The sequence below is a fragment of the Engystomops pustulosus genome, chromosome 6, assembly GCF_040894005.1.
Source record: "Engystomops pustulosus chromosome 6, aEngPut4.maternal, whole genome shotgun sequence".
NCBI lineage: Eukaryota > Metazoa > Chordata > Amphibia > Anura > Leptodactylidae > Engystomops > Engystomops pustulosus.
Window position 1 is genome coordinate 129,964,991 of NC_092416.1, and position 17,568 is coordinate 129,982,558.

At 40.1% G+C, this 17,568-nt stretch overlaps 1 protein-coding gene across 4 annotated transcripts in view; it reads left to right on the plus strand.

The window, feature by feature from the left end:
• The window catches only part of SYCP2 (synaptonemal complex protein 2), a 152,008-nt gene that overhangs the window by 107,782 nt on the left and 26,658 nt on the right, over positions 1-17,568 (plus strand). For all 4 annotated transcript variants that reach the window (XM_072110997.1, XM_072110996.1, XM_072110998.1 and 1 more), the window contains exons 28-36: positions 1,078-1,126; positions 1,758-1,929; positions 5,265-5,320; positions 6,330-6,509; positions 11,398-11,578; positions 14,234-14,508; positions 15,283-15,411; positions 16,872-16,953; positions 17,053-17,217. In XM_072110997.1, the coding sequence (XP_071967098.1) occupies positions 1,078-1,126; positions 1,758-1,929; positions 5,265-5,320; positions 6,330-6,509; positions 11,398-11,578; positions 14,234-14,508; positions 15,283-15,411; positions 16,872-16,953; positions 17,053-17,217 (1,289 nt within the window). The remainder of the gene's footprint in view (positions 1-1,077; positions 1,127-1,757; positions 1,930-5,264; positions 5,321-6,329; positions 6,510-11,397; positions 11,579-14,233; positions 14,509-15,282; positions 15,412-16,871; positions 16,954-17,052; positions 17,218-17,568) is intronic.

A 17,568-nucleotide genomic window follows, 5' to 3' on the forward strand; every position in this document is an offset into this window, starting at 1 on the left:
TAGTTTAGCATTACAGAGGGATTGGTGGAAGTTTGAGGAGTGGGCAAAGAAATGGTTGATGAGGTTTCATGTAAAGTTATGCACTTGGGACATGGAAACAAAAAGTATAATTATGTTCTAAACAGTCAATTACTTGGTAAAACTGGAGCTGAAAAGGATTTTGGTGGATGGTAAACTTAATTTAAATGACGAGAGCTAAAGAAAATACAATTATGGGATGTATCAAGAGAGGAATAGATTCCCATGATAAAGACATAGTTCTGCCCTTATACAAATCCCTGGTCAGACCACACATGGAATATTGTGTACAGTTTTGGGCACCAGTGTATAAATAGGACATAGTAGAACTGGAACGGGTGCAGAGGAGAGCAACCAGGATTATTAGGGGAATGGGGGGACTAGAATACATACAATGACAGATTACAAAATTTGGGATTATTCAGTTTAGAAAAAAGATGGCTGAGGGGAGACCTCATTACAATGTACAAATGCCTGAACAGACAGTACAAGGATATCTCGAAAGATCCTTTTATACCTAGGCCTGTGACCAGGACAAGGGGGCATCCTCTACGCCTAGACGAGAGGCGCTTCTACTATCGCCATAGGCAAAGGTTCTTTACTGTAAGAGCAGTGAGACTGTGGAACTCTCTGCCGCAGGAGGTTGTTATGGCGGACTCTATGTACATGTTCAAGAGAGGCCTGGATGCCTTTCTGGAGAGCAAAAATATCACGGGTTATGGGAAAAAAAACATTTATTTAATTCTTAAAGGTTGGACTTGATGGACTTGTGTCTTTTTCCATCCTTATATACTATGATACTAATTAGTGTCACATGGAAGCTAGCGCAGCTGCGCCACAGAAGGGTCGCGTGTGACACAATCGCAGCGCAGACACTTTTTATATACTTGTGCAAGCCATTTTAGCCATGAAGAAAGTGCAGCGCGCGACCTTTCGTAATTGTGTTTCATGCATTGTTTCATGCTCCGCATCGAAACTTCTGGAAGATAGAGCAGCCCTTTAAAAATAGTTTATTTTAGTAAATATACTAATACACCTGCAATCTTTATTTTATGTTAGACCATCATCTGTGAAGACTAAGAAAAGTGATCAAGTGAGGGAAGAGAAGGTAAACACAACCTCTTATGGATTCTCATCCCTGCTGTCCACTACACATTATAATAAAATATCTCACTGAAGTTCTCCTATCAGACATAAGCATGTTCTTCATATAAACATTTTCTTCATTCCACAACACTTCATGTTCAGCTCACTCAACAATAGTCTCTTGTTAAAGAAACCCCTGCCGTCACCAGACATAAATAGCTTATCCCCATACTGTTTTTATAAATGTCTGACATTAATGGTTAAAACAATAACTTATATTAAAGTTTACCTGGCTCCCTGCCTGCTTTTGTCCCTGGGAGTGTTCAGCATGGAGTTCTTCCTCCTCCCAGTCGCCTCATACAAGCATGTTTCCACTGACTGAGGAGGAGGGTTTTTTTTTCCCAACCTCACAGATGGAACATTCTGCATCCATACTGAAAACTCCCCAGGGACAAATGAGTTTACTTTTATATATGTTATTGTTTTAACCACTGATGGCAGAAGTTTTATAAAAATAATTTGGGAATAAACTATTTATTGTCTGCTGGGATGTGGAGTAGGCATAAAAATTGTGCCTGGTGACAGGTTCGCTTCGCTATAAATTGCAAATTCAAGCTCTTTTTAATTATCATACCTGTCTTATACCTGTGCAGCTTAGAAACGCCCAAAAGCATCTTTTTAGTGACACTGATACAGACAGAGGAGGTGATGACAGCAAAACTGATATAAGCTGGTTACAAGACCTTGGCAGCAAAAGGAAACCCAACATTGTTGGCTACAGCAGACAAAAACAGGCCCGTCAGCCAAAAGAGAAGACTGTATCAAGTGAGTGCTATTACTCTATGATTATGTAGCCAGACTAGTTTATTACACATCTTTAACATTGCGTTCGACCTATTGATTACCATGAGACTTCCTTTAGGATTGTGATGTAAGAAGCATAATGGAAGGTATTTATTGTGCATTTCATAAATGTATTATACTCTTTTAACCCTAACTTAAAGAACCACCCAAGAAGCACTAGCAGAAATTTTTAGTCTATGTAATGCTGAAATATAAATCCTACGACAAATAAACCCTAGTTTTCTAAACCGTGGCACGTAGAAACACAGTTCTGGTATAAAGAGGAGATTGCAGCCACTAGAAGTCTATCCAGATGGCTGCTGGTCACGGCGCGATGAACACACAGTGGCACACATTTATCAAAACTAGTGCAAAGTGGAAGTGTGCACCATTTTTTTGGTGCACTTTGTTCATGCTGCAGAAATGTGACAAACACAGAATTGTGGCATATGTCAGTAATAAATGTGCCACAAACTCTGACTAAGCACGAACTCGCTCCTTTAGGTGCACATTTTTTCTGTTTTGTCATCCACCTTGCAGCAGAAACAAAACCTGCACAAACACTTCATAAATACATGTGCAAGCAGTTTGAACATTCTTTTCAGCGGAAAGTCGGGCAGAAAACTGATGCAAACACTTTCATAAATGTGGGCCAGTGTCATACCGGACGGTAACCTTCAGGGCTGCGGAGTTGTTAAGCCTACCCTTAAACTCCAGCTCCACCAAAATGGTCTCCAACTCTGTTCTGTTTTCCAGGTGCACATTCCCTCCCACTGCCTTATTCCTCTAATCTATAACAGTGGAGCTTTATTCATGAGCATTTACATAAAGTGCAGCACACATTTATCTCAACTAAAAGGGAGGCCAGGGTTGCACCAGCCTCGCCGACACGACACATGCAGCCCATCTAAGCATGCTGACTGTCAGTCCAATCGGCACCTCCAAAACTGATGTAACATAACTGATGGAAACGTTCATTGGTGCAGGAGGTCAGGGAGCAGTGAGTGCTCCCGGTTTACTTTCTTGCTGCCCCTCTGTGTCCTGGCTCCTGATAGTGGTTGAATTCATCTCTTCAGTACAGAGTACAGATTATTAATATGTGCCTTCAGGAGTATAGTTGAGTCTCCAGTATTATTATCTGTTATGGGGTCTCCAGTATTTTTATCTACTATGGGTCTCTTGTACCATTATTGTCTGCTCTGAATGCATTATTTGGTTTTGGATAAGCATTTTGTGCTGTACTGTGGTTGTTGGTACTGGTTACTGATATGGCCCCTTAAAGTTGAGCAGTATAAACGGCACTTGGACCAATAATTTTGCACACCCTGGCCTAAATTCATAGATCAGACATTTAAAGGATATTCAAAATGCTTATAATGTATTATACTGTGGGTTCGGAAAGTATTCAGGCCCTTTAAAGTTTTCACTCTTTGTTTCATTGCAGCCAATTGGTAAAATCTAAAAAGTAATTTTTTTGCTCATTAATGTACACTCTGCACCCCAACTTAACAGACAAAAAACAGAATTTAAGATATTTATGCTAATGTATTAAACACGATAAACTGAAATCACATGGTCATAAGTATTCAGGCCCTTTGCTGTCACACTCATATTTAACTCACACACTATCCATTTACTTCTGATCCTCCTTGAGATGGTTCTACTCCTTCATTGAAGTCCATCTGTGTTTAATTAAACAGATTGGACTTGATTAGGAAAGGCACATACCTGTCTGTATTAGACCTCACAGCTCACAGTGCATGTCAGAGCACATAAGAATCATGAGGCCTAAGGAACTGCCCAAGGACCTCAGAGACAAAATTAGTTACAAAAGAATTTCTGCAGCAGTCAAGGTTCCTAAGAGCACAGTTGCCTCCATTATTACTAAATGTAAGAAGTTTGGGACGATGGACCTGGCTGTCCAGCCAAACTAAGCAATTGTGGGAGAAGATCCTCGGTGAGAAAAGTAGAGAAGAACCCCAAAGTCAACGATCACTGCAGCCATCCACCAGTCGGGGCTTTATGACATAGTGTGCCAATGAAAACCTCTCCTCTCCAGTGAAAGATATGTGAAAGCCTCATATAGTTTGCAAAAATACACATAAAGGACTACCATATTATGAGAAATAAGATCCTCTGGTCTGATTAGACAAAGTTTGAACTTTGGTGTTAATTCTAAGCAGTATGTGTAGAGAAAACAAAGCACTGCACATCAACTGCCAAATACAATCTTAACAGTGAATGAAAATGGTGGTGGCAGTATCATGCTATGGGGGTGTTTTTCAGGTGCAGGGATGGGACGACTGGTTGCAGATGAAGGACAGATGAATGCGGCCAAGTACAGACACATATCCTGGATGAAAACCTCTTCCAGAGTGCTCTGGTCAAAGGTTCACCTTTCAACAAGACAATGACACTAAGCACACAGCTAAAATAACAAAGTAGTGACTTTACAACTACTCTGCGACCATTCTTGACTGGTCCAGCCAAAACCCTGACCTAATCCCAGTTGAGCATCTATGGAGAAAAATGGAAATGGCCTCCACCAACATGGAAGTGGCAGAGGATCCCCAAATCCAGATGTGAAAAACTTGTTGCATCATTCCCAAGAAGACTCATGGCTTTACTAGCTCAAAAGCTGCTTCTACTCAATACTGAGCAAAGGGGCTGAATACTTATGACCATGTGATATTTCAGTTTTTCTTTTGTAGTAAATTTGCAAAAATAGCTACAAAAATAGTTTTTTCTGTCAAGATGGGGTTCAGAGTGTACATTAATGAGCAAAAAAGAGAACTTTTTTGATCTTACCAATTGGCTCCAATGAAACAAAGAGCCTTAATAATTTCTGTATCAACTGTTGGTCCATTTTATCACGACTCCACTAAAATTTCCGCATAAGATAGGTCCTATATTTTGCCGGAATGTTGCAATGGCTGCTCGGCTTTCTACGATGAAGGTAGGAGTGCTCCCTCCTCCCATTTCCTTTTCTACACCCGGCCGTTTACTATGCCCAGGATCCGGCCTGGGTGAACACACGGTCGTGTGCATGTAGCCTGTGTATAAAAAAGGTGAAGTTGGAGTCTTATCTTGCAAAGTAACTATAGTCTTACACCTTTTAGGCTGGGGCTGCATGGCAATTGTAGTTTGTATTTTTTGCGACTGTACTGTTGCTATTGTAAACCAGATTGACATTCATTAGATGTTATATTGCAATGGGACATTTGTGGTTGTGACATTATGCGCACAGCCGCCACATAACCATTTTGTACAGATGCATTCTCTTTGAATATAAAAGTCTTGATGTTTACTTGTTGTAGGTAAAGCTGTTGACATCTCAACGCAAAATTGGAAGCAAAAGGAAAAATGGGACAAGGTAAAATTCACAAGTTTTACATGTGCGCTAAGCATAACATTTATTACAATATATTTCTAAATAGCAGCAAAATAGGTAATAGGTTAAAATACAAATTTTATTAGGAAATTCTAAAACATGAAACTAAGACAGTTTCTGCTCACACTAAAGGGTACAACACAACCCTGACCATCCCAGTACAGGGGTGAGAATTAGGCTCAAAAACAAAACATTCAAAACACGGATGAATAGAATATACTAGCAACTGGTGGCAGATCGTTTATGTATCAGTAATGAGATCTACCTACCCCAAAAGTGGTGCGTGTGTCTGATCCAAGCTGGATCTTTCTTACCACTATGCTTGTCCTGTGCCAGTCAATCCAATCGGTATACCAATGTAAAGGGAACATATGGTAAATACTATTTAGTAACTAATTTGGATGCCTCCACTATTTGTCTGCAAGAAAGAATATATCAATCATAACAAAATGAAAATGTTTTACAATTTTTGACAAATTACACATTTTTTCATAATTAAACACATCACATATCAATCAAAAGTTACACCTATAATAAATGGGTGGAGTGGACCTTCACCTCCTTTAATTACAACAATGATGAGAGCAATACCAATACTGCAACACATTTTTACATACTTCTTTTCCCCCTGTAGACCCCCCTGCCATTCCCTTGTTTTCTTGTCTTTCCTTTTCCTTTTGTTTCACTGTTTATTAAGATGCTGTAATGTAATGTACCCAACAAAACTGATGTTCCCCATGCAAGGGGTTAGCCTGTTTGACTGTAAGGCACTCTTTTGTTTTTCATTGAATAAAAATTTGTTGAAACTAAAATTTAGAACAGTAATTAAATCAAAATCACTTGGATATGTTAAGACAATCAAAAGTTATTAACATATAAATGCATATCAGATTTGGAAAATGTGGTTCTGTCCTTATCCTGAAAAGGCCTCTCCTTATGCCATTTGAACAGATCAATAAAAGTCTATTATATCTGTTTTTCTCTCTTAAAGAAATCTTGTGACGTTAGTTTAGACACAAAGGACTCTGACATGTCTTCTAAGAAAAGTAAGGTCAAACGTCCTCAGAGAGCAACCGTCAAGAGGAAAAAAAAGACTGAGGTCTCCATCTCTGAGCCGGAGTCTGAAGAGGAGCCCAAACCTCCAAGTAGAAAACAAACCCCTAAACACCAGGTAATAAGTAGTCAAGTACAGTGTCGGACTGGCATATGTTTGGCCCATCAGAGGGGCTGATCTTGATGGGCCCATATACAATTAAAAAATCATAATGTAGGATGTATCGTCAACAATCATAGATCAAAATATCAAATGTTTACTCCATTCACTTCCAAATGAACATCTTTGAGGCCCATAAAATGTTAAAACGTGGGGCCCACCGGAGGATTTTCTGGTAGGCCAGTCTGACATTGGTCAGGTACTGGTATATTGTCTTCACACCATGTTTGGCTTGTTGTGGAGTTTTGGATTGGATTTCAGATCTGAGTCATTTGGTGCAGTTAACCCTTGATACTACAGTTTGTTATGTTTCTTAATTATCCCATTGGTCAGCAGGTTAATTGGCTGAAATATAAATTGTCATCTTGTTCAAGGGAAACGCAGTATATATGCCATTTGGGAATATAATATAACCTGTTCCTAAAGTATTCTAATTTGCTACCAAAGAAATAAAATTCTCACAATACAGCTACATTCACACGAACGTGTGCCCGTCGCACTGTAGCACGCCTGGGAGAGGAGGAGGGGGTGAGCACTGCTCACGCGTGCCCCTCTCCATAGAGAAACATGGTGCACAGCGCCACATTACGGGTAAAGATAGGACATGGGGGCGATCGGACAATGTGGTACTGGACTTGTGGAGTATGGCCTCTGGTATTATGGTTGCTGTCATAGCCGGCTCAAACTAATTTGGGGGGATTTAGAGTATTGGACTAGACTATGTATATTTAACATTCTGTGTTCCCCTAAAATGTGTAATTGCTGCTCTGATATTTATGATGTGTTACCAGAACCTTGTTATACATTTGAAATATGATAACTCCCAGTCCAGACATGTCCTATCTTTTCCCCGGGTACGGAACGGTACGGTGACGCACATATGCTCCCAAAGGCGGTCTATGGGGGACTTATATACGTCCCCCAATGGCCATGTGAATGCAGCCTAAGGCTAAGTGCACACTACTGCGTACTTCATACAGAGGAAGTTTCCAGCCCATTGGACATGCGTACACCAGTCTCTGGTGGCCTAGCTCGATCCCAGTGCGGTAAGAGAGTGGGGGAGATTTATCAAAAGTGTCCCAAGAGAAGAACTGTTCTAGTTGCCCATGGAAACCAATAAGAGCTCACCTTACATTTCCCCATGGCTGTTTATAAAATGAAACCTGGCTCTGATCGGTTGGCTTGAGCAACTAGTAGAGTTCTAATCTCAGACACTTGTGATAAATCTTCCCCACTGTGTGCCCACCACACAATCACTGTGCATAATAGAAGACCTTGACAGCTGTGAGCTCATGGCCAATGAAAACGTTTATGTGCATGAATCCTTAATTGCTTTAATACTTAAAGTAAAAATGAGTAGCAACTCCACCAGCATTATAGTGCAACATTAAAATATAGCAGATTAAGTGTTTTGGATAGAACTGATAGGTTTCAGTGAGACAAACGGAAGGTGGTTCTGATCTCTAAGGAACTGGCTTCACCCGATCCAGCTCAATACATCAGGTACCGTTGAACCCTGTCATGGATCGGCTGCGGGTGCATGGAGAGCCCTCGTGGGTTGAGCCCTCTCCATAGACAGTAAGTCTTTGCTGCATATCACAGCAAAGACTTGCCTGTGACACCCGCCATCAGTGTAAAGCTGCCAGCGTCATCAAATAGATGGCGGCCCGTGGGCGCCACCATCTTGTTGGAGCTCGTCACTCCCGTGACATTATCGGGGAGTGCTGATTGGTTGCCACGACAGCCTCGGGTCTTCCGAAGACCCAAGGCTGTCTGGATTTAACCCATTCATTGCTATGTGCTAATTTCACATTGTAATGTATGAGGATGAAAATCCCCATATACTGCCATACTGTAGTATGGCGGTATATGGTAGGACCAATCAGACAACCTAGGGTTAAAGTACCTTAGGGGTTCTGAAAAATAGTAAAGTTAAAAAAAAGTTTAAAATTTTTAATTAAAAAAAAAATCACCCCCCTTTCCCTAGAACTGATATAAATAAACAGTAAAAATAACAAACACATCACTGCGTCCACTGCCATTTTGAAAAATATTAAAAAAAAACAATAAAAAGTGATCAAAAGGTCATACAGTCCTAAAAATTATAGCATTGAAAATGCCATCAAAAGTCGCAAAAAAAGACACCACCCACAGCTCCATACACCAAAGTATTAAAAAAAGTTATTAGCGCCAGAAGATGACAAAATAAAAATAACAAATTCTACACAAGTTTTTAATTTTTGTAAATGTATGAAAACATTATAAAACCTATACAAATTTGGTATCCCTGTGATCGAACCGACTCAAAGAATAAAGAAGACATGTCATTTGGGGTGCACAGTGAAAGCTATAAATTCCAAGCCCACAAGAAAACGCAGCAAATGCGGTTTTTAACCAAGTTAACTGCATTTTGGATTTTTTTCCCGCTTCCCAGTACACGGCATGGAATATTAAATACCATCACTATGAATTGCAATTTTTTACATAGAAAACAAGCCTTCACAGAGCTTTTTACATGTAAAAAAAAGTTATAGATTTTTGATTGTGGGGAGTGAAAAATAAAAATGAAAAAAAAAAGGGCAAGGTCCTTAAAGGGTTAAAAGCAACAGGTTTTGGTCCAGGATATGGACCTTCATCAGGCAACATGCAAGATAACAATCAAGCTCTCTCATATATACAATTATTTATGGGCACAACCCAGGAAGACAAGATCACTCTCCTCAAATACAAAGATGTACTTTTATACATTATATGAAGTACTGTATATACTCGAGTATAAGCAGAGGCCCCTAATTTTACCACAAAAACCTGGGAAAACCTATTGACTCGAGTATAAGCCGAGGGTGGGAAATGCATTGGTCACAGCCTCCCCAGTATATAGCCTGCTAGACCCTGCCCCATAGTATATAGCCAGAACCTGCCCCCCAGTATATAGCCTGCCAGCCCATATCCCCCAGTATATAGCCAGCCCCCTGCCCCAGTATATAACCAGCAGCGGGGGAAGCCAGAAAGGTGAGTTTTGTTTTTTTTTTAGTATAAGCCGAGTTTGGGTTTTCAGCACATTTTTTTGTGCTGGAAAACTAGGTTTATACTCGAGTATATATGGTAATCTCTATTTTTTCCACCATCTAAGTAGAGGTAACGTAGTAACTGTTATACTGCCGGCGTACTGCTGACAACAATACATTGAAGAATCGGCTTTGTTCCATGCCACTCGTGCCTTGGACCAAAACCTATTTTTGTCTGTTCTCAGCTTTCTTAGTCTAGGCATTGCAAAGTAACCATAGAAGCGCTTTTACATCGAATAACTACGAGTGATCAATGCTTATTTTTGTGTCTCCGATGAAGGAGAATCTGTCTCTTTTTTTTTAAACAAGTATGAACTAAAAGTTGTTTTGAAATTGATATTTTAGACCTAAGGTTAAATAATTTGTAACACAGAGCTCCGGGTTTCATGTGACAGGAACTATTTACGGAACCCGTGAGCTTGGGTTCTCTATCCCCTCCCATGAGCTCAGGTTCTCTTTTAAACAATAAACAGAACCTGGATGCATTAACCTAGATCAAGTGAGGGAAGAGCACCGAACCACTGTCCGTTTGTCTCACGGAAACCAGTTCTATCCAGTGTGCACTCCACCTGGTTCCCTGGAACACGGAGAATGTGAAGTTGTGCGATTGTCTGCCAGGATTCATATTATATGCATTTTTTTTTAGATCAAAACATTTTTATTGTGGTTTTTTACAGTTTTTTATAACATACAGTCTATGACACAAAAGACCTATTATATGCATTTGACTGAATGCAATCAGGTGATGGAACATCTGTACACATTTACATTAAAACTAATGTTGTGTTAAACCATATTACATGAGGAGAGTGCTTCCTGTTTTTTGTCTTTTTTCTACTTGATCTCTTACTGTAAGGTTACCTCCTTCCCAGGTCACTTTGCATATAGTGTTTTGTAGTAGTTTGTAAATCTCTCAAAGCAAAGCAAAAAAAGATGTAATATGAAACAAATGTTATTAAATTCAATATAAATACTAAAATAATAATTCACTACATAATCACATAATTAAAATCATGATTGAAAAAGCAAATTAGTCCAATTAAAAATAGAAGAAATACAGTGGGGTTATATTGTATTTTTCGTAGCTTACAGCAAAATTGGAAAATATTGTTTATTATTATAAAAGTTTATCAAAATTGTAAAGCTACCATAATAAACTCTGTTAGTTTTGCAATCTGCCTGGCTGATAAAAAATGAGCCATAACCAAATGTACATCGGAGTTGCTGCAGATTCATATTGCAGCAAGATCGCCACCTAGTGGAACTATGTAAGCAATACAGGACAAAGATCTTGGCGTAGGAACAATTTAGGAGCTAGCTGTGGTTTAGTTTACACCTTTTTAGTCGAAAAATCACAAATCCTCTCCAGACATTAACATTTCAAATGGATAAATAACCACATTTATCAAGCTCTCTAAGACACTATTATAACTGAGATTATCTTTGTAATTTGTGTTCTATACACTTAGCAAAGTGGTGTGCAAAAAGAACACACTTTTTATTTCCATTTGATGAATGGGGTTCTATGGAAGTTTTTATATATAAACTGGGAGCCTTCTCAGGGATGGGGAAGAGGAAGCTACTGCAGACGTTGGCCGAGTCATTCAGTGACTCACTGAAGATAGTAGACATGATTTTTTCTGGGATACATATGTATTTTGGATAAATCCAATTCACTGGGATTCTCTTTATTACCATGCACAGTTCTTTTAATCTACAATTGATATGTGTGATCTTGATATTTTCTTTGTTTTTTTCTGTTACTTTTCTGTATTCAGCATGCATTATTGACAACTAAGAAAAATACTAAAGAGTTGGTACATTCGAGTACTACAAATGTGATTACACCTAAAATGAGAGAAGATTCAGCCAAAAGTAGTAAAGTATCAGCATCTCCTGTGTATAAGAAGCCTGTGTCATCCATCAATTCAAGTTCTGGGTCAGTGGAGCTTATGAGATGTGAGTGACACATGCACAGATACATACAGTGTATCTTTTTGAAACATTAATGTTCAACTTTCATTCACTTTGATTTATTACATATCTGAGAAGCTGGTATATATTTAGTTAAAATAACTAGATCACCTAGTCCAAGGTGCTTGACTCGACTATCAGCCTAGGGTGGGAAATGCATTGGTCACAGCCTCCACTCACTAATGAAATGCCCAGCAGTTTTCCCCACTAATGAAATGACTTGCAGCCTCCACTCACTAATGAAATATCCATTAGTCACCATTCACTAATGAAAAGCCAGCAGCCTTCCCTCACTAATGAAATGCCCAGCAGCCTCCCGACACTGCCCTGCAGCAGCCTCCCACACAGGGCTCATATGATATCTGGAGCAGTATCATGATACTCAATACCGGTACGATATTTTCAAGAAAAGGTATCAGCCTTATCTGAATTCAAAATGTTTAGGTTGCAGTCACATTGGTTATTTACATTAGTGCACATTTACTTACCCTGAGGAGTTCACAGAAAGTGCATTGGCTGACGATAATGCACTGTGCCCCGATTCACTAAGATAGTGCGCCCGATATACTGCATGTGTTGCTTCCCCACTCAGGAGTACACTTTCTTCTTTCTGGTGTATGTCTTGCGATACAATTGAAACTTAAATCCTGCGATCAGTCGGATCGTCGGATATCTGTCGCATAAAAGCCAGCGCAGGTTGCTACACAATCCCAGCGCAGACACCTATTAAATACCTGTCAAAGCTGCTCAAATCACAAAAAAGGCAAACAGTCCGATGAAAGTGTGATCCACGACCTTTAGTAAATAAGCCCCATTGTGTTTATAAATGCAAAGCAAACACATGGGGGCGGGGCTCAGCCTGATCACATATGTTTCCATTGAAACATGTGATTGGTTACAAGCACCATTTTTTTCATGTTTTGCGAGGAGCTAGTTTATGGCAGTAGTTTAGGCTTTTATTTATGGCAGTTTATTACATATATTGTAAAGGTTGTCCTGGTAACATTGATATAAAATATCATTTATGTGGTGTCTTATACTTTATTATTAATTCAGCTTAATTGGATTAATGATATTTTTTTTAAAAAAAGGATAATGCAGTGATATATATAGAGATCTGTGAGAAGATGCATCCTTATACAGTATATGATGCCTTATATAGATGCATTGAAGGAAATCTAACACCAGAAACAAGGATTGTAAATCAAGCACACTGATATACTAGTGTGTGTACCCGCTCTGGCAGGATCTGCTCTTTTTTTAGCTTCTTATTCCCTGTTTTTAAAATTTAGCAAATGAGCCTGAGGGGCTCCGGGTTCCATAGTTGTTAATGGAGCCTGGAGCCCCTCAAGCTTATTTACATAATTAAAACATTTTATTCTTAAAAACAAGGGCATACAAATCTTAAAGGATAGTGGTTCCTGCCAGAGGTGGCACACACCAGTATGTAAGTGTTCTTGGTTTACAATCCTTGATCCTGATGGCAGATTTCCTTTAAGCTTGTTGTGTTACTCTATAGAATAGCTAGTGACACTCTTAGACCACTTGAACATGACTGAATATGGCAGCCGTATGCTAGATGTATGAATAGCAGCTATCATACGGCCACCATAGGAGTTTGTCACCGTGCCATTGCTGGAAAAAAGCTCTCCTTGCAGGCATGTGGAGACTTGCTGTATTTACTTGACTATAAGCAGACCCAAGTATAAGCCGAGCCCCCTAATTTTAACACTAAAAAATGGGAAAACCTATTGACTTGAGTAAAAGCCAAGGGTGGGAAATGCATTGGTCACAGCCTCCCACTATGTGACCTGCCAGCCCCTCTGGTATATAGCCTGCCTGTCCTTTCCCCCAACCCCCCCCCCCCCACGTAGTATAAAGCCAGCCAGCCAGCCCCCTTTAGTATACAGCCAGCCAGCTTTATACATAGCCAGCCCCCTTTAGTATACAGCCAGCCCCCAGTATGCCCAGCACATGAAAAAACAAAACTTACATGCTCACCTTCCGGCAGTCCCTGATGCTCCTCTTCTTTCTTCTCTCTACTGTATTAGCCTGCAGAGACACGGGCATGCGCTCTGTCGGCCGGCGCACACTATAATGTAATTATCGGCGACTCAGAGAGTGCGCCGGCTGGCAGAGCACATGGACATCGGGGCTCGGGAAGGTGAGTATGTAAGTTTTTAAATAGACTCGCGTATAAGCCGAGGTGAGTCTCAACATGCCTTCAATGCGGTCTTTATTGGAAAAGTCTCAGTAAGGAGAGCTCTTACTTCCTCAACCTATCTTAAGTGGGAACATTGTTTTGTGCACATGATTATTCACAATATCGGAACCTTCTTTTCCTCAACATCTGCCATAAAAGAATTGAGACCCCCACCCATACACATTAAACAGTTGACATTAAGAGCAGTGGGTTTCCCTGTGTTTATCTACAGTAAGGTGTATATATTTAGGATATCACTATTTGACTAAATAAATGGATGGATTTTAACATACGTGCTTAACATGTAGTAAAACTTGGATATTAGAAATATTTAATTTAGCAAGTTTTAAACATATGTTACTATTTTCATGAAAGTGTATGACGTTATGCTAATGAATTTAGGTCATTCATGTTATCAAAACATTTTCCTGTTGCAGCTGAACAGTATGAGTCAGATCCAGAATTACAAACCAGTCATCCAACTATCGCTCATTCATCCCCGTCACTATCTGGCTCCCCGTCAGAACAACAAACTTCAAAGGAATCTATGAATATGAACATAGACTTAAAAAAAGACTACAAGCAGTGGACAAAGTTGGGTGATAAGTCTACATCAAAACAGGTCATGTCCACAATAAGGGTTGGTAAAAGTCTGGATATAGGAAAGCCTGTCCAGGGACCCTTATCTCCACCTTCTAGCCCGTTATCACAGGTAATCACTTTCTGTTCTCTCTAGTGTACTAAAGAATAACAAAGATGTCTTTTACACAGTTGTTGATAGTGCCAATAGTGTAATTTTGACACAGTTTTATAATGCAAAGTCAGATAAGGAATTTAAAGGAACGGCTATTATAAAGGAAGAACTTATTTTTCTTCTTTCTATTAAAACCACTTCTGGCTCTGGCTCTAAAAATATCATGTGCAACTGTGTTTTTCCCCAAAGTCCTACATGTGAAAGGAAAATTAGTATATACAGCATGTTTGGCTTGGCAATTCATTTGTCCTTCTAAAGTTTTGTGCATACTGGGGCACATTTACTTACCCGGCCCATTCGCGATCCAGCGGCGCGTTCTCTGCACAGGATTCGGGTCCGGCTGGGATTTAAGATGGTAGTTCCTCCGCCGTCCACCAGGTGGCGCTGCAGCGCCGAAAATAATCTTAACGCCCCGGAATGCACCATCCCATAGAAGGTGAAGGTGAGCGCTCCCCAAGCGACACATTTTCGGTTTTTAAATGCGGCGGTTTTTCCGAATACGTCGGGTTTTCGTTCGGCCACGCCCCCCCGATTTCTGTCGCGCGCATGCCGGCCCCGATGCGCCACAATCCGATCGCGTGCGCCAAAAACCCGGGGCAATTCATGTACAAGCGGCGCAAACCGGAAATATTCGGGTAACACGTCGGGAAAACGCGAATCGGGCCCTTAGTAAATGACCCCCACTGTCTACGATTTGAAACAAGGAGATGTTGATGTGTCCCTTTCTTATAGGACGCACTAACTTTGGAACACTCTACTGTAAGTGGTGTAAATTTTCTAGAGGTAACAGCAAACGAGCACAGTTGCTCATCTGTCCGAAACACAGATAGAGGGGTACGTAATCCCAAAAAGAAAACAAAGGTAAGTGTTACTTGGTGAAAAAATATTTCTATGGATTTTTAAAAAATCTTAGATAAGTTGCTCAGGATGTATAATCGATGGCCTGTCCATAGGACTACTCACAGATATTAACCTTCATGCCTTTTATAAACCGAGGGCACTCTGTTAGGAGCAGTTGGCTCCAAGCTCCTACTGTTTTTTGATGGAGGCCATGGCTGTTGTAGCATTTTCAAGCCAGTACATCCTACTGCTTCCGGTTCCATACCCTCTGTTTATAATAATACATAATGACAGGCAAAAAAAAAAACACAGGTTAAGTGGATGACCCAAATTACCTGGGCATTCTGTGTGTACATTTGATAAAAATATGTCCTTCCTGCAAGCTTGAGAAGAACTGTTGACTCTTAGGCCCCTTCCACACTTGCATTGCAGATCACGTCAGAGTTTGATCAGGGTGTGATCCGGGTTTGGTCAGTGAAAAACGCAGATTTTGCATTAGAGTGCAATCAGTTCTCAGTCAGAGTTTGTTCAGTGTCTCAGTGTCTCATTTTCACACGTAGAAAATGCGCGTGAAATGGACTCAGGACTGAGCTCTATCTTTTCTATGGCAATTGATGCGTGAAAAACGCATTGCACTTGCAAGTGTCTCAGGCCCCTTTCACACTTGAGTTTTTCACGCATGTTTTCTGCGCGTGCTTTTGATGCGCAGAACTTGCATTGCACTCTGACCCATTGTAATGTAGTGCAATGCGTTTTTCACGCATCAATTGCCATAGAAAGATAGAGCTCAGTCCTGAGTCCTTTCACTGAGACACTGAACAAACTCTGACTAAAAACTGATTGCACTCTGATGCAAAATGTGCGTTTTTCACTGACCAAACCCTGATCGCACCCTGATCAAACTCTGACGTGATCTGCAACGAACTGAGACACTGAACAAACTCTGACTGAAAACTGATTGAACTCTGATGTCAGTTTTTCACTGACCAAACCCTGATCGCACCGTGATCAGACTCTGACGTGATCTGCAACGCAAGTGTGGAAGAGGCCGAAGGGGCCTATCAGTCCTGCTTTGGTGAATACTGCAGCCACTATTTAGCTGAAGTGAGCTGTGGCCAAGTAAACAACTTTTTTTTCTTGCTATCACTTTGCAGCTGGAAAATCCGTTTGCTAACTGCATCAATTATTAAAAGTGTGTCTCCAGCTTTGTGTCAAAATACTTTCGTGACATGTTTTATGTGTGTTGTATAGAAGAGAAAGAAGCTAATACAATAGTGTTATGACTTGTATTTAGTTAGAAAATTACAGCGTGGGTTGAAAAAAACATAATTATTAAAGTAAGGTTGGTTGTATAATTGAGTGTAGGCAATGCTTTAATAAATGACTAATACTTTTATCCACTAAGTACTACAGTATATACAGTATGCTTCCTTCTGCAAATTGAAATATATTGGGCTTTAGCTTGTCAAACTTCTTTCTAGGACTTTCCTTCCTACCAATCTGGTTCCAGTGTAAGAAGAACATTAAGCTGTGAAATGACTTGTGTAAACATCCATGAATCTGGTACGTCCTGAATATATCAGATTATACGAAAGAACTTTGCTTGACATAGTGGTAGATAAAGTTTCACCTGCATAGTATTTACTTATATATCTGTCCCAGGTCCCTCATTAGACGACACCTTATCATATATCAAACGCATTAACTATGAGCGAAGCCACCATGCTGATATGAGTACAGAAGGAAATGACCATGAAATCAAGCACAAGAAAATCAAATTGCGCCCACGGAAGCTGTTTCCCTCTCCGGATGTGCAGGTACCTGCAGGTAAGTAGAAGCATGTTGCAGGATATTGTCAATAGTGATACAAAACATAAATTATATAACATTGATGTCATCAGCATTATGAACAGATGCATCCATGATTGCTTGCCTCAAATTTCCTACATTTCCACTAAGTTTCTTCTTTCTAAGGCTCATTTTCCCTGGCATAGTATATTTGCAGGGATTACCTGATTATCTTATTCTTAGCAGTGGTTTAGTTGTCTGGATTGTAATCAAAATCACTGACTAACTATTGTCTTATGGTCTCCTCAAGAGCCTAACTGTTCAGTACTACTACATAATCACTGCTGCTGGTGATTATAAACTGTAAGCTGCAGATATACAGGGGACTAG